The 24,835-nt window shown below is 42.5% G+C and overlaps 1 protein-coding gene across 1 annotated transcript; it reads right to left on the bottom strand.

Annotated features, from left to right (window-relative positions):
* Positions 1 to 3,395: 3,395 nt before the first annotated feature.
* On the bottom strand, positions 3,396 to 24,608 carry LOC308326139 (long-chain-fatty-acid--CoA ligase 1-like; the record flags this gene model as incomplete). Its single annotated transcript, XM_080778946.1, has 7 exons — positions 3,396 to 3,610; positions 3,701 to 3,722; positions 19,800 to 19,934; positions 20,737 to 20,871; positions 21,600 to 21,677; positions 23,556 to 23,629; positions 24,596 to 24,608. The coding sequence occupies 7 exons, from the start codon at positions 24,606 to 24,608 to the stop codon at positions 3,396 to 3,398; spliced, it is 672 nt and encodes a 223-aa protein (XP_080635072.1).
* Positions 24,609 to 24,835: the final 227 nt, after the last annotated feature.

The following is a 24,835-nucleotide window of genomic DNA, read 5'->3' on the forward strand; positions in this document are numbered from 1 at the left end:
CTCTTACGTCATCACTGAGAGCTAGTCATACATATACACACTTACGTCATCACTGAGAGCTAGTCATACATATACACACCATGTACTCTGGTCGCAGCTCTCAACGATGACGTAATGTGTAATCTGGTCCCAGCAAACCAGGCACAGATTTGCATACACATAAAAACGGTTGAAAAAGACGGCTGTCACTTTTTGGCACCAAGTAACCACAGTATACTGCTAATCAAATTACAACTACATACTCTATATAGTATAATGTATATGTATATGTATATGTATGTCTAGTCATTAGTCATTGCTGGGACGGTGCATACGCATCGAAAAGGCTGGGACGGTGCCATTTATGGCCTACTAGTGTGCAACAAGCAAGTATGCACTCGGCAGAGTGCAGTTCTAGTTGTTTTAAATGTTTGTTTATTAATAAAGTGCGAAAATTCTGTGCTTTATACAACATTTAAAAACGTTAATGATTAAAGTATTTAGCTTCAGTAAATCCATATTCAAATAATTCTGGATTAATATTTCAGACTGTGACCAAATTTGACTGAGGGACTGCCATTGGATTTTTTTGAATCTTCGTTTTGCCATGTCATATGAAAGCAGGGAATCATAGCTTATCCAATTGGCCGAGGGGGCCACCGACATACGCAGCGCTCCCCACCAAAAATACACAATCCCTGATTGGCAAAGCGACAACACCGACTTCTGTGGATGACGTAACCAATTTGAGTTTCAAACTTATACTGAATAGGACACAAAACATTTAGAACCCATGTTAGGGTATAGGCCATTCATTGTTGGTAGCTCGACAGAAAAGTGGTTTAGTGGTTCTTTAAGTATACCTGGTTTTCACCCTAGCACCCCCCACGAACAGCCCACTGTTGTATGATAATAAGGAGGGGTTAGGAAAGGTGTCTGGGTTATGATGTCACAAAATGTGGTGTATTTCGATTGAGCCTTTTGACTCAAAGGCTCAGTTATTTTTCTGACATAGAACAAGTGGCGTTGGTATGGGAAGTAAAGGGTTTGCACTGTCAGGTGTGTTTGTTTATTCAATGTGCAAATAGTGCAGAGTCACTTACGAAACTTACTGTAGCTCGATACGATCTCATTTGGCCAAACTTTCCAACTCCGGCTCCCCCCCTGGGTAAAGTGATGTTTACAGGTAGACTGATTGGACTCTATCTACACTGCTTTGGGAATAGAAACAATCAGGTGTGGGGGTTGGAATGGATAGATAAGATACTGTGTGATCAACCCTAAGAGTGAATGGAAACCGATAAAAGGGGGTCTTGAGACTAAGTTTCTGAGACAAAACAATCAAGGTGGGCCACGGCGACAATATGTTGGAGTGTGTGTGTTTGACAGCTGATGTGGTACAAGGGGACCTGCTTAATCTCCCAGGGATTGAGGTGAAGACATACATCAGCAGGCCCATTGCTATAGCCATTGTCTCCAAATGATTTATTCCCTGCCTCTCCCCCCAGTGAGACACAAACAGACAGCACGAGGGTTCCACTGGGCTCTGCAGCTGTATTATGGAGATTTGAACCACAGGAAAAAAAAATCTGCAAACAAGCTTCAAGATCACAAATGCCAGCCTTGCTCATAGCACAAAAACCTTGTAGAGCCTCCCTCCTCGCCTCCACCCCCACCCCCTCCCTCCTCGCATCCACCCCCACCTTACCTCCGCTTCCCAATTTATATGTAAATTCCGCCTTCCCTAAACAATGCTATACTCACTTCTATCCTTTTGTGGCAGGGGGCCAAAACCAGGGATGAATAAAAAGTCTGAACCCTTGCATAGGAAAGAAGAATGAATCATTGCAATTTAGGGGTTTTTAAACTGTGACCTTGCGAAAACACCTGATGATGCCTTTGATGCTGCATTTTTGCCTCAATTTACGACTGGCAAATGTAGTACTAGTGCTCTGATTATCAAACTGTGCATGTTCCAACAACCCCACACAAACAAAATAAAAGAAAAGAAAGGGAAAAGGAAAGGAAAGAAAACAAAAAAGCAAATTTTCACACAAATGGGTAGTACATTTGTATGATCCGAAATTTAGCTATTTGTGAATGCTTGCGGGTTGGGTCATAGTGTTTTGACTCCCAAGTACGGGTAAGCTTTAATTACGACCGCAGGTTAACTATGGAATCTAGCATTTCCCGTCAGTGTGTGTGTGGGTTGGTTGGTTGGTTGGTCAACCCAGGCAAGCCCCCATAGGCCTAAATGGTGCCATCATCGTGACATCACGTGACATCAGCCCACATACAGTATGGTGCCCACGTCATCGTGACATCCATCCCTGATGTACGGCTTTCACTTCTAGTGATTTTTACTAGTTGACTCGTTGCCTAGTTTGTTTTTTTAAATAATATTTGTACATTTTAAAGCTGTGTACAGCTGACTATAATCTAACATTCTAGCTGAGGCCTACAAAAACAGGAGGAAAAAAAAACTAGTTTTTTTGCTTATCAACTAGTCAACTAGTACCAACGAGGTCAACTAGTGCATTTACTAGTCGACTAGTTGAATAGTCGACTAGTTGCTTAAAGCCCTACCCTGATAAGCCCATATGGAGATCCCTGATATCATCAATATTGTCCAGCAACTCTACATCTCGACCTCAAGCCCTTAGATCTCCATATATGGATATATCAGAGCCTGTTCTCAACAGGCCCACCTGTCCATTCAAACTCTAGCCGGGCCTGCCCCAAAGTTATTAGTGCAGCCGCACTCGGCAGCCGGCGAAAACTAGAGTTCTCAACAGGCCCGAAAATTAAGGCCCGGCCCTACCTAGGCCCTCATCAAACCCTGTACACTCACGAGAAGTGTACAGGGTCCCCGCTACCACCCTTAGATCTCCTATACTGTATGCAGCTGACCTGTTCTGACATTCCATTCCATATTCCACGATTTTGTAACCCATTTTTCACCCCTGTGTCAATCATCTAATCATGTGATCCTGGGCTCTACACACCCTCCACCAACCTAGTCCCCATATATGGGGGACAAGGGGAGAGCAACGGACTTGAACTCATGCTTCCTTAGTTCCTTCATGCCTGACTGTCTCGTTAAGCCTATGTTTTATTTTCACAGTTTTACCAAATCGATGTTGGATCCTTAACTAAAAGGCCTATCTACACTTCGGTCTCCTGGGACTTTATTTAGCAACGGCTCTCATCATGTTAGCTATCTGCTAAGCAAAAATGCAAGAGCAGAATAGTGGTCCTATGTATCCAATTCATTAACAGAGCATATAATATCAACACATTAATACATGCAATCAACAAATATCGGTACTAACAAATACAAACAGATGTGTTTTAGAGTGTTACCCGTTTGTTTAATAATATAATATTCTTAATATTCTCTAATATCTTTAAATTGTTTACACCGCCAGTGGCACAACTTCATAGAACTGAAGCACTGTATTATGATCCAATAGGGTCACCGGAAGGTCAAAACCCCACATCAAAACCAGCAGCCGTATATGGAACTCCACTTGCCTCACAGTGTGAAGGATGTCATCTGACATGCTTTCCCTGTGTTTCATCCACACTAGAGTGGGGGTGCCAATCTCCTCTTGACAGGCTTGGAGTATACCTGCGATAGGTAGTGGATTCATGAAGCTGTGTGGCAGGCAGTATACTGCCTGCCACACAGCTTCAAACAGTCAAAAATTTGACTTTGTACCTGTACAACGCTGGGTACCCTTCTAGTAGACGATAAAAACATACACAGAGTTTAGAGGTCGGAGCCGTTTGGTTTAGGTCTGTAATACTGGTAATCTCGCAAACCACTAGCCTGTAATCCAGACTAATTCGGGCTAACTTTTATCATTTTGCTTCTCAGTCTGGCCGTCTTTTTCTAGTCTCATCCTATCTTCCCTCTCTTCTCTTCATTTTCAGTAAAGAAAGTAAACAGGATGATTTTAGATACTTAATATCAAACCTTAATTCACAGCAACAAGATGCTAGATATAACTTTATTATAAACACAATAATTAAAGTAAACAAAGTTGGATAAATCTCTCACAACGACAAGATGCTAGATCTTTAACTTTCGGATAAGTTTTGTTGTCAAAGATGCTAGAAATCTTTACCATTAAAAATTAAATGATTATGTTGTGTACACTAATTTAACAACCTGTATAATGAAAATTGATTTGTGTGCATGCCGTCGCGTCTCCGTCTCCGTCAGGGAATGTTCCCTTTTGAATCAATTAAGGGTGGCTCCACTGCCCGCGTTGCGTTATCATGTTATGTTGCGTGACTGCATTACGGTGGGGCTCCACCGGGCGCGTTGTGTCTCCGTTGCATGCGTCAAAAAACGAAAGGAAAAGGGAACATTCCCTGACGGTGACGGAGACGCGACACTGACGCGCCCGGTGGAGCCCCGGTGTACGATTCGATGCTGCATTTGTCATGACATCCAAGCATGAAACATCATTCCTGATCACTTGATTGAAAGTAGCCATATCATGATGGGTGGCCACTGTTTAAGCTAGCGCGACCACACAGGAGCTATTTGAATCGTCAGATGTTGTCAAGCAGTCCACTGGTAAGTGGTAATGTTCTCTCTCTCTCTCTCTCTCTCTCTCTCTCTCTCTGTCTCTCTGTCTCCTGTCATGCTTCACAAGGATTCAGTGGTTGCCTGTGGGGATTCTTCAAGTTGTTGACATGCAAGAAACCACATATTGAGTAAAGATTTTGCAGTAACGAGTAACGTGCTGCACACTCAAGGGTTACACACACCGTCTGCGAACGCCGCACGTCAAACCAGCCGCCTCCGTTATTTTCAATGAACTTATCGCACACGTCCGACGCGCGTTCACGCCTCGCCTGACGCTCCGATACGCCACTGTTCTATTTTCCAGGCGTTGCCGAGCGGCAACGCCTGTGCCGCGTCGCTGCGCACCCAGTGTGTGTAGGGCTTCACACACCCACACAGTGCACTCATATATACGAGTAAGACGCGCAAACGTGGGAAGCGAACGCAGATCGTAAATTGCAATAACAATTCACCATGACTCAGCCATAACCATATAAGGAGTCCCCAAAGCAGCTATATGTCCAAATATGGAGTGTGTTGCATCAATGACAAACAAATCACTCAGCTCCATATACGGGCACAAAGGGGGGACGGACACACACACAGACATGATCTGCTAGGTCTCATAGTAAGTGCTCACTGCGTTAGCAATCACTGCGTTCGCAATAAACAATGCTGCCCGGAGAATGAACAATACTGAGTTTGGTGGTCTCTGGCCTTTGCTCTTCTAGCGCCACCAGAGGAAAGGCCTCTTGTGTGCAAATTTCCAATTTGCATGCAAGATGTGTCAAAATCAAAAAGGGGAGATTGCTATGAAACTTGCTGAGTGTGGCAGATGAACACTACGCATTTGAGAGACACCATGATGTATAGCCAATACCAGCCTCAGGCCATCTTTACACAAGAGATCTCAGTCTAATTGAAGGATGAATCCTACTGATTTTGGTAACCCAGTAGCCTGTCCTCCGAGTGCCTCCTTCACTGAATGTGCAATAAAGCAATATATGAATGAATGCATGAACGAATGAATGGTTTATTTCGATCTTATGCCGTTGGAAGTTTGGAACATTACAAGAAGAATCATGTATTAAAATCATTTGACATGATCGAAAAGGTATAGGCGGAAGCTGGTAGCTTATTAATGCTAAAGTGTCTTATATTTGCATGCTTCTAGTATGTCTATAATATAGAGACATATGTCTAAGCTTTTAACTGTTTAAGTGGCTTATTAATGCCTATCCTTATGTATCACACCTTTAGTTGTCTATGTTCTGTGCATAAACATTTCAATAAGCTGTAATTCTACAACTGTTCAATCTAAGCAAGTGATACCTCAACAGTGAAAAAAATGCAATGCAAACATCTTCAATGATACAACTTGAGTGCATCTCAAAAGCCAATAGTGTCGTGATTTATTGCGATCACATAATTCACCTCATAAAATCTCAACTTTGGCAATCACATTTTTGACTAACTACCAGATCTTTCTTGTAAAGTGGGTGGCCCTGTGATGATGCACCAGGCCTCGTTCTGCCATGATTATTATAACAGCTGATCATTGTAAATGGTGCTGCTGAAAGACCATGCACCATCTCCAATGTTTCTAGTACTCCCCAGAGTCCTCACCTACTTGAAAACTCAACTGTATGCTAATTGATTCAACACGTTGATGACTTCCCAAGAGGCGAGGGTCAACTCCCGGCATAAATATGCACACACTAGGCGACCCCATCACATGATGGGACCTGCACTGTTATTGGCAAACTGTCGTCGGCCTACTGGATTTGCCACTTAAACGGTTAATAGCTTCCTGTAGACATACTGTAGTATGTCTCTATATTATAGAGACATACTACAAGCATGCAAATATAAGACACTTTAGCATGTATATATATTCATACATGTATTATTCAGGGCACACTACAGCCTAAATGTGCACATACAGTAAACACATATACACAACACATACAGTAAACACATATACACAACACATAGTGGAATAATAGTGGGCTGCCAATTTCAAGTTCCATTATTTGCACGCCAAGGAGGAGTACTCAGCCTTAATGATCATTTATTGATACATTCATTAAACATTTATCAACTTTAACTAATTGCCATTTGTAAGCTTTTAATGATTAATGACCCCAAATTAATAGGGATCCCATTGTTAGCTTGTGGTGCATGTGTGTTTCGCACTCACGCACGCACACTGGCATCGCTCAAGTAATGGCTTACTGATGTTTTTTGTCTATAATTAGCAGTTATCAGTAAATGGTCCGTCTAAACTAAACACTTTCCTTTTTGGAGCACGTCCACCGAATAACAAAGCTTGCTGATGTACCCAAATAAAGATTAACTTTGTGATATTACCCCATGCTGCAACTGAGGGTTTTCAGAAAACAAATGTGATAAGAATGTTTTTTAATAGCTCACAGACATTCCGCGGTGAGTTGCCAAAAAATATTTTGATGGATATGCTTTTAAACTTTTCACCCCAACACAGGCTCCGTCTGTGACGAGCTGACGACCATCCCCATGGCTAAAAACGGCAATGTCTGCCAACAGCAGGTGGCCGGGCCAGAGGAACAGATTCATCAAACATTTAGATTTTCCTTTCAGAGAGTAAACTCTGCGCCCACTAAAGGTTGACCAAGGATACAGTTGAATTAATCCAGCGGCCACATTCAATTCTACATAAAGGTCTAAACTCAATAACGCATAATAAGAATAAGAAACAACACATCCATGACGAAACTTGTTCTATATCAGCACAACTTTGCGACTTCAGTGTGAAATATCACAACACACATCATCTTTGACACAACACAGCCAAATAGCGGAATTGTTTCTCAGCACAAATAAGAAACAGATCAATTGCAAAGGACACACTGCAATAAAACAGTCAATCATGGTCCATAAAAGTAGGCCATTTGTCACTGTTATCAACGCTATATTAACCCTACATGGACTGAACTAGACTGAGAAAGTCAGTCCTTTAGTTTGCTAATTAGTTTGCCTCGTCATTATGATGATCACAGGAATCACACAGCTGGATCTGAAATAAATAACCCATGGGGCAATATACAAAACAAATATTCAGCCACTACATGTCACACGTTTACAACATCTTTGTTGCATAAGTTTCGCTGTTTCGCCTTCACCTCTATAAGGTAGTAAAGGCCGCAATCATGGAGTCTGCAACATGATGAATGCACGATGCGATGCTGCACGATGAAAACTAATTCACACAAGTGTGTGAAAAGCAGCTGCAGGTTGTGTGAGGAGGATGCTGTTGTGGCCTAGATGCTCCACAGAGCGTTAAACTCTGTCGCCTCGGTGTGTTGAGGTGTCGACCTAATACCATTTGTTTCCTGTGCCTCGGCTGAATCACTATACGCTGGATTAGGTTTTGCCTTTCTGTCCTCGCCCTCCATCCATCTGAAGCCTGATTTATGCTACGTCGTACACCAGAGTCGCGCAACCAAAAATAGCCCGATCTACAAGCTCACACCACTATTTTCAGCAACAAAGCATACATTCAGCATGAGGAAAGGCAGCCCACCTGCCAGCCAACACAAATGCAGAGACCACTGCAGAGCTGTCCGGCAGGCGCGTGCGCTCACACACACACACACACACACACACACACACTCACACACTCACACACACACACATCACAGTCTCCCATTGACCAGCGTATGGTGCCTGGCTTGCCAAACGCTCTGCTGCCCAAGCACAGATAGGGATTAATCCATTGGCAGCTGGCCCTCTAGATTTCAGTTCACAACCTCGCACAACGCACACAGACCACACACACACACACACACACACACACACACACACACGTGTGTGTGCACTCTAAACATTATCTCATCTCCATCCTCCTCTCTGTCTTATTGATTCTTAAATGCAGATGGTTAATTTGCCGAGCTCAGTTGAAGCCTGGAAGCGAGAGGATGCGGAGGAATGACGGTGGGATTCTGATAGACCTGTGGGAATAGGGCGTGTGCTACCTAACGCTGTTGAGAGGGGCAAACACATTTAGCCTTGTGGGTCTGTTATGACGGTTATGACGGTGTGACCTGTTCTGACAGTATATGTTGATCTGACATCCTCAAACCCTGTACACTCAAAACATGCCAAAGCCGTTAACGAGGCGGATGCGTGCACGTGACTTCGCTTCTTCCCCTTAGGCAGAAGGCTATACGTTTATTGGGACTCAGGTCAATAAATGATGCTGTAGGCCTATGTTTTTATTTGTTTCAATAATTTTTATCCCACGATTTTGTAACCCATTTTTCACCCCTGGGTCAATTATCTAATGTGATCCTGGGCTCTACACACCCTCCCCCAACCTGGGGAGAGCAACGGACTTGAACTCATGCTTCCTTCATGCCTGAGTGTCCAAGTTGCTCCTTTACACCTGACAGGGGGGAGTTTCCCTGGTTGGACGTAGCACGTGGAAGGAACACGTTATTCCAACCAGTTCCTTTCCACTCCATCAGGCGCCCCGGCTGGCCAGGGGGAGGCAGTTTAGAGACCAGGATAACTGCATGTTTTTTTGTGAGTGTACCTATGGTTTTTAACTAAGATTCCGTCATCTGGCTTTCTGCTGAAATCCTCGATTTCATTCTGAATGAACCAGACAGATTGACAGATTGTATCTAGTAATTTTCACATATTATACATGCATTTCTGTATCCGCTCCATGCCCAGACAGGATCAACAACCTGCAAAGTGAACTGATCCAGTCAAATTTTAATTAGATAAGATAATTAGATTTAATTAATAAATCTAATGTCAACATTTTCCTCAGCTATAGAAACTGGTACATACTGTATGCTAGGATTATGAAATCAGAGAGGGAGTGAATGATACAGTTCATTACATTACTCTACCAGGCAATACTGTTTCAATTATGCAATAGCACCCTCTCTGGTCATATAGCAGCTCACATGCAGTAGACAGATAGACTGGATGTTAAACAAATAAACACACCATAAAAGATCAAGTGATTCAATGATTTCAACTCCTTTTTTTTCTGACAATGGCAAAAGATTAAGGTACCTTATATGCCACTAATGGTATAGGTACTTACTTTGTTGCCTACTGTATTCCTTCACTTAACTCACTCAGCAAAACATAAGTACCTTGATTGCTAGTCATTACCACGCACCTAGCAGCAACTAAACAATGGAGCAGGCGTGGAAAAAATGATAAATTGAGGCTGGTAGAGACTCGCTACTGTAACACTTTTACAGTAAGTGGCTACTTGATGAGAATATGTCTGTGGAGTGTTTTGCTATGTTGTGGACAGGCCTTTTCCCCTTCTTTTTTACACAATGTGTAGAGTTTGTTGTTAGTAGGAATGAAAACAAAGACGTACCACCGGAAGAGGAGGGCTGAAGAAGGATGAACAGGCCGAGATCCCTCAAAGGTAGGAATTAAGGAGTCATTGTTCCAACCTCCCGTTAGTCTGACCGATTACTAACATCATCCCAAACCAAACCCTAACAGTCTTAACCGTCCACGCCCCAGTCTTAACCGGCCCCGTAGGTTGCTAACCCTAACCTCAGTCTTAACCGGCCACGCCCCAGTCTTAACCGGCCCCGTAGGTCGCTAACCCTAACCTCAGTCTTAACCGGCCACGTAGGTCGCTAACCCTAACCTCAGTCTTAACCGGCCACGTAGGTCGCTAACCCTAACCTCAGTCTTAACCGGCCACAAAATATACAAAATATATCCCAGTTCCGTTGGGGCACAGACAGCAGCCCGACCGTGAGTCAGAACACAATAAGACAGTAGGTCTATAATATTAACATTAGCAGCAGCCTGCAGCAGTCGGCAAACACACAATAATAAATGACCCTCACATTCCTCCTCCTCCACAAGAAGTTAAAAATGGAGTGCCACATTTTTTTTATTTTTCCAGTTTTTCATGTGTCTATGAGGTGACAGTACTTCATTAGACACCCTGGAGTTGTTTTTATGTGCAATGGTGTATTAACTTTGTATTTAGGGCTTCTTCCTGGAGGCTGAACCCTTGACAGTCAAACGGGCCAATGAAGTAAACAGTAATATAGTGACGCCACACTATCAGCCCCTCCCTTAACCCCTCCCCCTTTATCATACAACTACAGCTGTGGGTGCAGCTTCAGTTCAGGTGGATCACCACCCATCACCACCCACCAGGCAAACCAGGCATACTTAATGAACCGGTGGGCGTGTCCACATAAAAGCATGATTTTAACAAATACTGTACACTTTTTGGAAAAAGTTCTTCCCCCTTATTGTAAAAATACCTGATGATCATGTTTTAGGGTGGAAAAAATGGTGGTACTCCATCTTTAAAACTCCTCCGAGTGAGTGACAACAACTCTCCACAAAGTCCTCAATAATCTCCTCATCATCAATGCTAGTATTTGCTAACTCATTTTGGATTTAGCCCACCAAAGAAATCCGAAATTATTTTCTGAGCCATGTTCTCTGTCACACACAGACACACACACTCTCTCACACACACACACACACACGCACATGCACGTGTGTGCGTACAACCTTGCATGAGCACACACGCGCATATAAATGCACACACAAGACATTGAAGCGTGCATGCCTGCTGTGTGAAGGGTGTTTCATAAAGCAGTGCATTATTGCTATTAGAGTGCAGGCTCCGTGCCCAGTTGCTGGTGCCGGGTTGAGCGGAAGCAGTCATTAAATTTAAATTGAGCAATATTTTCTTTTTGATGCTTCGGGAGCCTGTGTAGGGTGAATTCATATTGGCTTGGCACTACTCGTTTATTTGTTGCATAAACCCAACTTTATTTGCTTCAGCCATATGAATGTGTGCATTCATCACGGGGACACTTTAATAAACCCAAAGCACAATGCTAAATTGCTAACCTATTAGCATGCTGCTGCTGATGGAGTTTATTAGCATTGTTGAATGTGGTTTTATTAGCATTGTTGAATGCGATTTCTAATGTAATAGCTTCGGGAGCCAAGGTTTGTATACAGTAGCTGCGTTACACAACATAATGGGTGGAAGATAATTACATTTTTTCATTGAAAATGTTTCTGGTAATAATAATAATAATTATTATTATTATTATTAATAGTATTACAATTATTATAGTACTATTAGGAGTAGTGTATTCACCTAGCATCTGTTGATTCGCAAATTCGCTTGGCTACGCGAGGCTACTGCTGGCCGACAACTGCGGGTTGGGAGGGGGGGGGGTTAGTAGAGGGGTCGTTAGAAGCGAGTGTATTTACAGTATATCGAGATTGAGATTGAGATTTTTATTTTATTTTTACAGCAGCTGAAGTCCTTGTCATGTCATCTCTGTCTATCAGTCCCTCCACTGCACACATCACTGACCACTTTCACGGTGAGGAAGGCTTGACACCGAAAAGCTATTACCATAATTATGACGTTTTTCTCCCTCGCTCGCCCCCTCTCTGTCTCTCTCGTTGACTGTTCCTCTCGGGCACTCCCTCGAGTTGGTGTTGCTATACTGTATATCATGGATTGGCAAGCCATGATATGCTGCACATTGCCGCACAGTGCACATTGTTGTGCACTGCGGCTGTTGTTGTGCACATTGCTGTGCACTGTGCATACAAGGTTATACACACAGGCATTCTGAAGCCCGCTAAACCTGTCCCTAACCGTAACTGCACGTAGAAACCATGTAGTCAGAATGGCGGTGCGTCGGCATACCACTAAGTCCCCGTGTACAACTGCACACACCACTTCACACCTATAGCTTTACAAAAACTGCTGAGTGTCAATTGCATAATGCATATAAATGGTCCATTGTGACCTGTAGTAGGCCTAGGCCTGTAGACACTGTGGATGGTAAAAAGTCAATGTGTGAGCTACTTTACATTCATTTTGATACCCATTGAAGTTAATGTAAATATGGCCCGCTCGGTGGCCGCATGTCCCACGCGATGGCCGCATGTCATTTCTCCTGGGTGCCCGAGCGAGAAGGCACACGCAGGAACTGCGCCTATGCTTGGTGTAGTCGCGCGATAGCTCAAATACACATGCAGAGTGGACAGCACTGGCATTAAAGTCAAACAGCTTTGTGCATCAAGTGTGTTTGAATTCTGCATGATGCTTTGAATTCGCACCTTGGATGCTGGATGAATGACAGAGCACCTCTCCCACCATCCTGCCAGGGGAAGGTTGGCAGAGCAGTTAGCTGGCGCTCTTGCTTTGATCTTCCCTTGGCATTCTCTGAGCCTGAACCCCCTTTTTTCATCGGTGTGCATTTGCTCACAAAGGAGTGGGGGAGAGAGGATAGATATCTCCCTGAGAACAGAGGGATCTCCACCTAGGGACTTCAAAGCAGGCTTTGAAGTTGGGGCAGCAAACAGCAGCACCCATAGAGCCCCAGCAGCAGTGCAGTGGTGATGTCCTGCCCCCTCCTATCCATATCATTCACCACTTTGCTGACAAACAGAAAGCATTTCTATTCAATAAATATTTGCAGAAAAAGATTGGTTGTTAATAACAATAACAATAATAATTATTATTATTACCCTTATTATTATTACTAGAATAGTGCCCGTTGTGAGTGATCAGGTGTGCTCAATTGGCTAATAATAGGGCGAGGTCGCACCTCATTGTGATATCAGAACATCATTGTGATGTCAGAATAGGCCATATATGGATATCTAGGGGTGATAACATGAACGTGCACAATGATAGTCAACGGCCCAGCACTGGCTCGAGCTGCAATACCAAATTCGGCCACTATGTCCATTTCGCCTCAGGGTTTCCTCCCGGTGCCGTCTCTATTATACTCTAAGGTCCAGAGCCTGGGCAGAGGCCTTTTGTGGCGGTTCTGGAGAACCGTGGGTCTGACTGCACTCCTGTGGTGGTGTGGAACGTGTGTGTCAAATTTGAAGTCGGTGGGTCAAACAGTTTCCGAGTTACGTGGATTACAGACGTACGTACAGAGACTTGGTACTTTTATGCCCAAATATGCAGTCTATGCAGATATTAGAACACCATTGTGATGTCAGAACAATCATTATTGATGTCAGAACAGGGCACCTCCATAGATATAGGTCCCGGTGCCCGGAACCCGGGCAGAGGCTTTTGTGCTTTGTTCCGGACAACGGTGTATCTGATGGAAATGTGAAGTCGGTGGGGCGAACGGTCCTCGGGTTACGTGGATTACAGACATAGACATACGTCGTACGAGATGCAGGTGCATAGGTTAGCCTGTTGATGTGCAAATCAATGATAAAATAGAACAATACACCCACACAATGTTGATCTGCTCTGTGCAAGAGGATAATTTTAGGGTCACTGAATTTATCATCTTAAATGTTACAGTGTTCCAATATCTCTCTATACAGTATATATGTTTTCATCACTTCCAATTTCACTTGTTAATGCTGTATCCTATATTAGTTCTCTTTCAGAGACAGGGACCCCTAGTTACTGAACAAAAACACTATAGAGCTATTTAACACGTATTAAAATGTTGCATTCATTGCATTGAACTAACATTATAACTCATGGAACAAAGATTATGTGTGTTTATAATTTCACTGATGGCAAAAATAGCAGACAAAAATATGCTCATATATAGCACGTCACTTAGTGCCACGCTGTGAGCTTGTATCACAGACACAGCATTCACATAGTCACTCAACAACGAGTACATCCTCAAGAAGGCGCAGCAGCGACTGTACTTTCTGAGGCGCCTTAAAAAATGTGGCTTAAGTACAAAAGGTCTAGTGAATTTTTATCGCTGTATAATTGAAAGTGTCTTAACTGGCTGTATCACAGTGTGGTACGGTAACACGACCGCTCAGGATTGCAATAGGTTGCAGAGGACCATTAAAACAGCAGCTAAAATCATCGGCACTACAGAATTACCCAGTCTCCATAACATCTACACCACTTGCTGTATGAAAAAAGCCCATAACATCATGGAAGACACCAGCCACCCCGCAAATACCCTGGACAAACTACTCCCTTCCAAAAAACGCTACAAGAGCATCAAATCTCGTACCACCCGTCTCAGTAACAGTTTTTACCCCTAGGCAGTCAGGCTGCTGAACAGCTGACCTCGAACTGTATTGCACTTCACTTCACTTGCACTTTTCTTTTCCTGTTTTTTGTCTTTTTCTTGCACTATAGATGTTTGTTTATGTCCTGTGTATGTAAGACTGAGAGTGCTCTGAGCAAAATAATTTTCATTGTATGTATACTCTGTATCTATACAAATGACAAATAAACCTGAACCTGAACCTGAGCTATTTTAGAATAATCATGAAACTTGGCGCTAATCTTTGAGAATACTGTGTGTGTGCGTGCGTGCGTGCGTGTGTCACTGTGTGTATAAGTATAAATATATATATATAAGCTAAAACCTTTAACTCAAATCTTTGCTTCTGGGCATCCCTGGAACAAAAATATTTTAAAATGGGGGTCAGCGGGCAAATCTATATCTGTTGGGGGTCCTTGACATGAAGGAGTTTGAGAACCACTGATACAACAACATACGTTTTTCAGAAAAGTGATTCTACAAGAAGACATGGTAAAATCGGCCCTCAGGTGTTAATGTGGTTAACACAACGTTAAAGTCACGGTACCTAAAACAACCCACTCTGTGTTTACTGTTGACTGACCTTTGGCCTCATTCTGCGGTTGTGCTCAGGGTCTCCGTTTGAAGTTGTGATGAGGGAAGAAAGCACCTATACAGACGTCCCCAGAAAGCACCGCCAGCAGTCCGACTCACTCTTTATTTCATATGGTGTGGTCCCAGTTCTACGTCCCTCAGTATCCCACTGTTCTTCTTCCTGTCAAAGCAGTACGTAGGTCAGATATTGATCTGAGAGAATGTGTGTAGACAGTATGGCATACCTGGGAGTTAGATCAAGCTTTCTCTTCTCTGCTTTTGTTACCATGCAACCCTGTTTTCATCACCGGTATCCTCACAGGGCAACACACCTTATGTGAAAGATATATTTGTGAATGTGCAACTCGTACAAATTATTAAATTTAGGCCTACAGTATTTCACTATTGTTCTTGATTGCCCAAAACACTAGCACTAGCATCAGTAGCCACAGTCATACGGTCATTTCTTTTCCATATAAAATATGAATATAATTACTACAGTACAACAGTAGATAAGTGCTGGGGTGAGTTTCTTACCACCGCGGCTCAGTGACGTCATGTTGTAGTTTCAGTACAGACAGAAGTTTATAATACAGTAACTAAACCTGGACTCTACTGAAGACGAGTTTATAATACAGTAACTACACCTGGACTCTACTGAAGATGAGTTTATAATACAGTAACTACACCTGGACTCTACTGAAGATGAGTTTATAATACAGTAACTACACCTGGACTCTACTGAAGATGAGTTTATAATACAGTAACTACACCTGGACTCTACTGAAGATGAGTTTATAATACAGTAACTACACCTGGACTCTACTGAAGATGAGTTTATAATACAGTAACTACACCTGGACTCTACTGAAGATGAGTTTATAATACAGTAACTACACCTGGACTCTACTGAAGATGAGTTTATAATACAGTAACTACACCTGGACTCTACTGAAGATGAGTTTATAGTACAGTAACTACACCTGGACTCTACTGAAGATGAGTTTATAATACAGTAACTACACCTGGACTCTACTGAAAAGATGAGTTTATAATACAGTAACTACACCTGGACTCTTCTGAAGATGAGTTTATAATACAGTAACTACACCTGGACTCTACTGAAGATGAGTTTATAATACAGTAACTACACCTGGACTCTACTGAAGATGAGTTTATAATACAGTAACTACACCTGGACTCTACTGAAGATGAGTTTATAGTACAGTAACTACACCTGGACTCTACTGAAGATGAGTTTATAATACAGTAACTACACCTGGACTCTACTGAAGATGAGTTTATAATACAGTAACTACACCTGGACTCTTCTGAAGATGAGTTTATAATACAGTAACTACACCTGGACTCTACTGAAGATGAGTTTATAATACAGTAACTACACCTGGACTCTACTGAAGATGAGTTTATAATACAGTAACTACACCTGGACTCTACTGAAGATGAGTTTATAATACAGTAACTACACCTGGACTCTACTGAAGATGAGTTTATAATACAGTAACTACACCTGGACTCTACTGAAGATGAGTTTATAGTACAGTAACTACACCTGGACTCTACTGAAGATGAGTTTATAATACAGTAACTACACCTGGACTCTACTGAAGATGAGTTTATAATACAGTAACTACACCTGGACTCTACTGAAGATGAGTTTATAATACAGTAACTACACCTGGACTCTACTGAAGATGAGTTTATAATACAGTAACTACACCTGGACTCTACTGAAGATGAGTTTATAATACAGTAACTACACCTGGACTCTACTGAAGATGAGTTTATAATACAGTAACTACACCTGGACTCTACTGAAGATGAGTTTATAATACAGTAACTACACTGGACTCTACTGAAGATGAGTTATAATACAGTAACTACACCTGGACTCTACTGAAGATGAGTTTATAATACAGTAACTACACCTGGACTCTACTGAAGATGAGTTTATAGTACAGTAACTACACCTGGACTCTACTGAAGATGAGTTTATAATACAGTAACTACACCTGGACTCTACTGAAGATGAGTTTATAATACAGTAACTACACCTGGACTCTACTGAAGATGAGTTTATAATACAGTAACTACACCTGGACTCTACTGAAGATGAGTTTATAATACAGTAACTACACCTGGACTCTACTGAAGATGAGTTTATAATACAGTAACTACACCTGGACTCTACTGAAGATGAGTTTATAATACAGTAACTACACCTGGACTCTACTGAAGATGAGTTTATAATACAGTAACTACACCTGGACTCTACTGAAGATGAGTTTATAATACAGTAACTACACCTGGACTCTACTGAAGATGAGTTTATAATACAGTAACTACACCTGGACTCTACTGAAGATGAGTTTATAATACAGTAACTACACCTGGACTCTACTGAAGATGAGTTTATAATACAGTAACTACACCTGGACTCTTCTGAAGATGAGTTTATAATACAGTAACTACACCTGGACTCTACTGAAGATGAGTTTATAGTACAGTAACTACACCTGGACTCTACTGAAGATGAGTTTATAGTACAGTAACTACACCTGGACTCTACTGAAGATGAGTTTATAATACAGTAACTACACCTGGACTCTACTGAAGATGAGTTTATAATACAGTAACTACACCTGGACTCTACTGAAGATGAGTTTATAATACAGTAACTACACCTGGACTCTACTGAAGATGAGTTTATAATACAGTAACTACACCTGGACTCTACTGAAGATGAGTTTATAATACAGTAACTACACCTGGACTCTACTGAAGATGAGTTTATAATACAGTAACTACACCTGGACTCTACTGAAGATGAGTTTATAGTACAGTAACTACACCTGGACTCTACTGAAGATGAGTTTATAATACAGTAACTACACCTGGACTCTACTGAAGATGAGTTTATAATACAGTAACTACACCTGGACTCTACTGAAGATGAGTTTATAATACAGTAACTACACCTGGACTCTACTGAAGATGAGTTTATAATACAGTAACTACACCTGGACTCTACTGAAGATGAGTTTATAGTACAGTAACTACACCTGGACTCTTCTGAAGATGAGTTTATAATACAGTAACTACACCTGGACTCTACTGAAGATGAGTTTATAATACAGTAACTACACCTGGACTCTACTGAAGATGAGTTTATAATACAGTAACTACACCTGGACTCTACTGAAGATGAGTTTATAATACAGTAACTACACCTGGACTCTACTGAAGATGAGTTTATAATACAGTAACTACACCTGGACTCTACTGAAGATGAGTTTATAATACAGTAACTACACCTGGACTCTACTGAAGATGAGTTTATAATACAGTAACTACACCTGGACTCTACTGAAGATGAGTTTATAATACAGTAACTACACCTGGACTCTACTGAAGATGAGTTTATAATACAGTAACTACACCTGGACTCTACTGAAGATGAGGTTATAATACAGTAACTACACCTGGACTCTACTGAAGATGAGTTTATAATACAGTAACTACACCTGGACTCTACTGAAGATGAGTTTATAATACAGTAACTACACCTGGACTCTACTGAAGATGAGTTTATAATACAGTAACTACACCTGGACTCTACTGAAGATGAGTTTATAGTACAGTAACTACACCTGGACTCTACTGAAGATGAGTTTATAATACAGTAACTACACCTGGACTCTACTGAAGATGAGTTTATAATACAGTAACTACACCTGGACTCTACTGAAGATGAGTTTATAATACAGTAACTACACCTGGACTCTACTGAAGATGAGTTTATAATACAGTAACTACACCTGGACTCTACTGAAGATGAGTTTATAGTACAGTAACTACACCTGGACTCTACTGAAGATGAGGTTATAATACAGTAACTACACCTGGACTCTACTGAAGATGAGTTTATAATACAGTAACTACACCTGGACTCTACTGAAGATGAGTTTATAATACAGTAACTACACCTGGACTCTACTGAAGATGAGTTTATAATACAGTAACTACACCTGGACTCTTCTGAAGATGAGTTTATAGTACAGTAACTACACCTGGACTCTACTGAAGATGAGTTTATAGTACAGTAACTACACCTGGACTCTACTGAAGATGAGTTTATAATACAGTAACTACACCTGGACTCTACTGAAGATGAGTTTATAATACAGTAACTACACCTGGACTCTACTGAAGATGAGTTTATAATACAGTAACTACACCTGGACTCTACTGAAGATGAGTTTATAATACAGTAACTACACCTGGACTCTACTGAAGATGAGTTTATAATACAGTAACTACACCTGGACTCTTCTGAAGATGAGTTTATAATACAGTAACTACACCTGGACTCTACTGAAGATGAGTTTATAATACAGTAACTACACCTGGACTCTACTGAAGATGAGTTTATAATACAGTAACTACACCTGGACTCTACTGAAGATGAGTTTATAATACAGTAACTACACCTGGACTCTACTGAAGATGAGTTTATAATACAGTAACTACACCTGGACTCTTCTGAAGATGAGTTTATAATACAGTAACTACACCTGGACTCTTCTGAAGATGAGTTTGTCCCAGATGCTGTCTCTCCTCACGATGCCTCTCTTTAGCTCCGCCTCTTTCCTCCTGTAGGCGAACCCCAGTATCCAGCGCTTCAACGGGGTGTTGGCCTGCCCATAGATCTGCACACACGCACACACACACGCACACACACACACACACACACACACACACACACACACACACACGCACACACACGAATTAGAGTACCGAAGTACTAGAGCTACAAATTACAAAGTGCATTGACACCCATTAACCCAGGGACCCCCATTTGGAGAGTTATGCCAGGGACCCCCATAAGAGAAGACTTTTCAACCAGTTTGACCTGCATTAGGCTTCGGACCCCCGTTTGAAGGCATTTCTCTGAGACCCCCATTGTAAAATCAATGTCGATTGAACTCTGCGAGTGTACAAATGGAACTGGAACTCCCTCAAGGACCCCTGGGGGTCCCCGGACCCCACTTTGGGAACCACTGATAGAGGGAACACATTACAAGCAAACACCTCACCTTGTCAAACATCCTGTTGAGCAGTCTCTACTCTCTATACGGTATGGGGGAACACATTACAGGGGAACACCTCACCTTGTCAAACATCCTGTTGAGCAGTCTCTATACGGTATGGGGGAACACATTACAGGGGAACACCTCACCTTGTCAAACATCCTGTTGAGCAGTCTCTATACGGTATGGGGGAACACATTACAAGCAAACACCTCACCTTGTCAAACATCCTCTTGAGCAGTCTCTATACGGTATGGGGGAACACATTACAAGCAAACACCTCACCTTGTCAAACCTCCTGTTGAGCAGTCTCTATACGGTATGGGGGAACACATTACAAGCAAACACCTCACCTTGTCAAACATCCTGTTGAGCAGTCTCTATACGGTATGGGGGAACACATTACAAGCAAACACCTCACCTTGTCAAACATCCTGTTGAGCAGTCTGGGGACCACGGGGAACACGGTGGGCTTCAGAGCCAGCATGTCGTCCATGAGCAGACGGATGTCTCCCTGGAAGAAGCCGATCCTGGCTCCATGCACCAGCAACACCGCCTGGGGGGGGGGGGAATTATTAACCCCTTATTATAAGACCTGAGGACCTGATTCTACAAAATATCTTCCTGACGCCTGACGGTTTTCTGAAAAACCTATGTTTCTATATCAGTGGTGCTCAACCCTTTTCAAGGACCCCCAGAATGATCTGTATTTGGCCGCAGACCCCCATCTGAAAATATGTTGTTCCAGGAACCCCCCCCCCCCCCCTCCCCCCCAACATGATTAAAAAGAAACTGACTATAGACATACTGTGTACCGATTTGCAAGGTGTTTTACAAAAGTTAAAAAGTTGCAAAAAATGCAAATTGGCACTGCCATCTCGTCCTCGGCTTAGTGATAATGTGCGTGCAAAATTTCAAATAAATTGCACGGTGCATTCATGATGAGAGGCATTTTGTTCAAAACTGACCAATCCTGCAAATCTGTGTTGATCCCACTACTATAAAGTTAGTGTGTAACGATGTGCGTGCTGTATGGATAAAATGTGTGCGAGTAATTGGAACATTTGGAAAACATTTTGCGACAGAGGTTCGTCGTTGGCATCCAGGGAGTGCGTGTGCGAAGTTTGACATGGACCGGGCCAAAGGTGCCGGAGACTAGCTGTACACACAGACTGCAATACATACTCTCCCCCACGCCTTCGGCCTGGTGGAGACAATAAACCACAAAATAATGAAATAAATAAAGGTTTGACGTAGGTCCACAGGTACAGATGACAAGCATACCTGTACTATTCTCTCAAACATATGAGCCAGAGGCAGGTAGGATATGTGCACGTCACTGGTTGTCCACCGACTGCTAGCCTGCAGGACAGGAAAATACACACACACACACACACACACACACACACACACACACACACACACACACACACACACACACACAGTAGGTAAGTCATTGTTAAAACACTATCAGTGCCGGAAGTGCTTCAAAATAGGAGCTCTGGGTGGCCGGGGTTGTCTCAGCGCTTTTACTCTGAAAGCCATGACCCGGAAACAATCTACTAAAAAAAAGTTGACTTTACATTGCTAGCTTACATTGCGATCATTTTAATTTATACGATATATGATCCAAAAAGCGTTCATATTTTGTCGGGAGAGAGGGATGAGGAGCAGAAATGAAGCGCCAGCATATCGATCCGTTCATAACCACGGAGAGCGCCCTGGATTAGGAGAGACGAGTCATTCTTTCCGCCGCGCTAACATGTAAGTCAACGGCAAGCTAATATGAGCCCAGAGCCTAGCATACGGCAGCCGAAAGGCGAACGGGCCAAAAACAAAATAGGAACAATTCTGAATATTCTTATCTCGCCCCGTATCATTGAGGATGCCTTAAGACGTCCACAGACGTCTAAGGTACAGCTCTGTTCGAATCCTTATGACGGCCTGAGGCGTCCTACGTACAGAATGTGTGAAGGATGTGTCCCTCCACCACACACTCAAACATGTGGGCCAGTAGAAGAAAAGACATTATAACACATCACATCTTCTGTTGTCTTGTGATAGTACGACTGGAGACGAAGCATGGGAGGAGCTAGGGTGACCAGATGTCCCCCCTTTGCGTGGGACAGTCTCACATTTCCAAGACTTCTCAGGCGTCCCGCAAATTGAGACCCTGTCCCACATTGTGACTGCCAGGCATCACTGTTCAAATGCCCTAATATAGTCCCCTAATAGTTGGCTTTCTGTTGTAAATCTCTCTCATTGTCTCTTTTCCTCTAAGATGTGGTTTTAAGCCTGTTAAAAACAACACGATAAATATCCCGTAGGATGAATGTGAGACACCAGAGGAGTTTAATAACAAAAGGATAGGCAATATTAGGCCTATATGGTTGAATATGACATCAAGGCATTCAAGTTATACGTTGCTAACCCCGTCCCGTCCCCACTGTCCCACACAAGTGATACTTCAGTCTCTCAAATGAACAGTTTGGATCTGGTCACCCTAAAGGTGTGTTCAGACCAGGGGGGCAGTCAGACAGATATTTCGTGAAGCCACTAAGGAAATCGGGACTTCCTGAAAGTTCATATAATGGCCTGTTGTGGCGCTGTCATTGGGCCCAAAAAAACCCATATCTGCATAGAGGTCCATGTATTTGGGCCCAACTTCACCTAGACTGTATTACCTTAATAAACATGGTCATGAATACTTTCTGCTTCCAGTCACTAGTTTAAAGTCTCATTTCTCATGTCATAATATTCTTTTTGGAAAATTATGGTCCCATTTATCAAAAAAATAAAGTCGTGTATGTTCTGAGGTGCGTGGCTACCGTTACAGTCTATGACTGAACCCCCCGTTGAGTCAAAATAAAAAACCGACGAAGAGTAAGGGGGGAAGTCCCGCCTCGTTGTCTGGGCCAGCCAATGGCCAGCTGGGCCCAAACGGATCTAGAAATATGGTGACTTACAGGCTTCATTTTACGTCCATGTTAGACCCGGGGAACGCTTTGTCCATATTTTCTATGGTTCAGACTAGACTCGACTCGTTTCGTCCCGTTTGTGCTGTGCCTGGTCGCGCCGCGCCCGTTGGCGGGGCTCTCACAACTTTTCGTCTTTGCATCGTCTTTGTATGTAATGGCGCCGCTCTAACCATCCAAGTCTGAACGCACCTTTACAGGAGTGGCGAGGAGCAGAGGTGTGATGCCGACATGATGGACAGTAGGTACAACTACAGGGTGTTACCTGAGTGAGGCGGATGACTGCTGAAGCGTTGGACACGATGTTCCGATGTGTCAGCATGGCTCCTTTAGGGTTACCTGACACAAACAACAGTATAGAAATCACACCCGTGAGAACTGATACTCAAAACAAACATTAAATAACTCCTGATAAAACAACTTGGCATTCATTTGACAAAATATAACATATGGATGTGCACTCCAGTCTGTAACTTTATCACCAAAGTTGAAATAAACAGTGTGTCATTTAACCCTCTAAGACCCGCTTTGCACTACTAGGACTAAGACTAAAAAATATGTAAAAAATATATCCCCCAAATTTACATTTGGGGGATATCTTTCACAATAATGAATAAAACATGTTCTAGACATTCTAATGATCACAAAAAAACATATATTACAATTATTTTACCTACCGTAATTTCCGGACTATAAGCCGCGGCTTTTTACCCATGATTTGAACCCTGCGGCTTATACAACGGTGCGGCTAATCTATGGATTTTTACAGCTAACGCAGAGCCATCTAAGGCTCTGAGCTAACGTAACGGCCACTAGGGGGCCACCTGCGGCTTATAGTTATAGGTGTGGCTTGTATACGGGATTTTCCCTAAATTTGGCTGGTGCAGCTTATATTCAGGTGCGCCTTATAGTCCGGAAATTACGGTACTTTTATTAGGGTAAAGGTCAAAAGTCATAGGTTAAAAAATGTTCAAAATCGCACAGAGACCAGACATTTTTTATTTGTGTGAATTTCAGCCTCTGTGGGGGGTATTTATATGCAAATATCATGACCAATGGCAATGAAATGGCATTGAAATGGCATTGCAATGAACATCACTGATGACGTTTAGGTGAAAAAAGAACAGAAAAGAATAATAATAATTTAGTAATTAATTAAAATAAAATTGTTGCTAAAAAGCAACGCTGGGTCTTAGAGGGTTAACCGGTTGTGTGTAGTCCTGCTATGTCCTATGCATGTAGAATGTAGTAGTGCTGAAAGTAAATATAAATTAAACCAAAAAGACAACTCCATGTTTTACCAACTTTGTGTGGCCATCATGTGTGGCCATCACAGTGCCCTAAACAAACAGACATAATACATCACTCCTCGTCTCTGTTCTTCCACTTTCTAAACCCCATCACCCCCCCGGCGATGGTCAGCGCCGACCCGGCCAGAGAAGTAATAATGACCGTGATGAGGACGCCAACGTCGCCATGACCGTCATCTGGCTTATCGTGTTCCGGCCTTGGCGTCACTGCGGTAACGGTGACACCAGGTGTCAC

This window comes from Protomyctophum bolini (genome assembly GCF_963924005.1).
Source record: "Protomyctophum bolini genome assembly, chromosome: 12".
Classification (NCBI taxonomy): Eukaryota; Metazoa; Chordata; class Actinopteri; order Myctophiformes; family Myctophidae; genus Protomyctophum; species Protomyctophum bolini.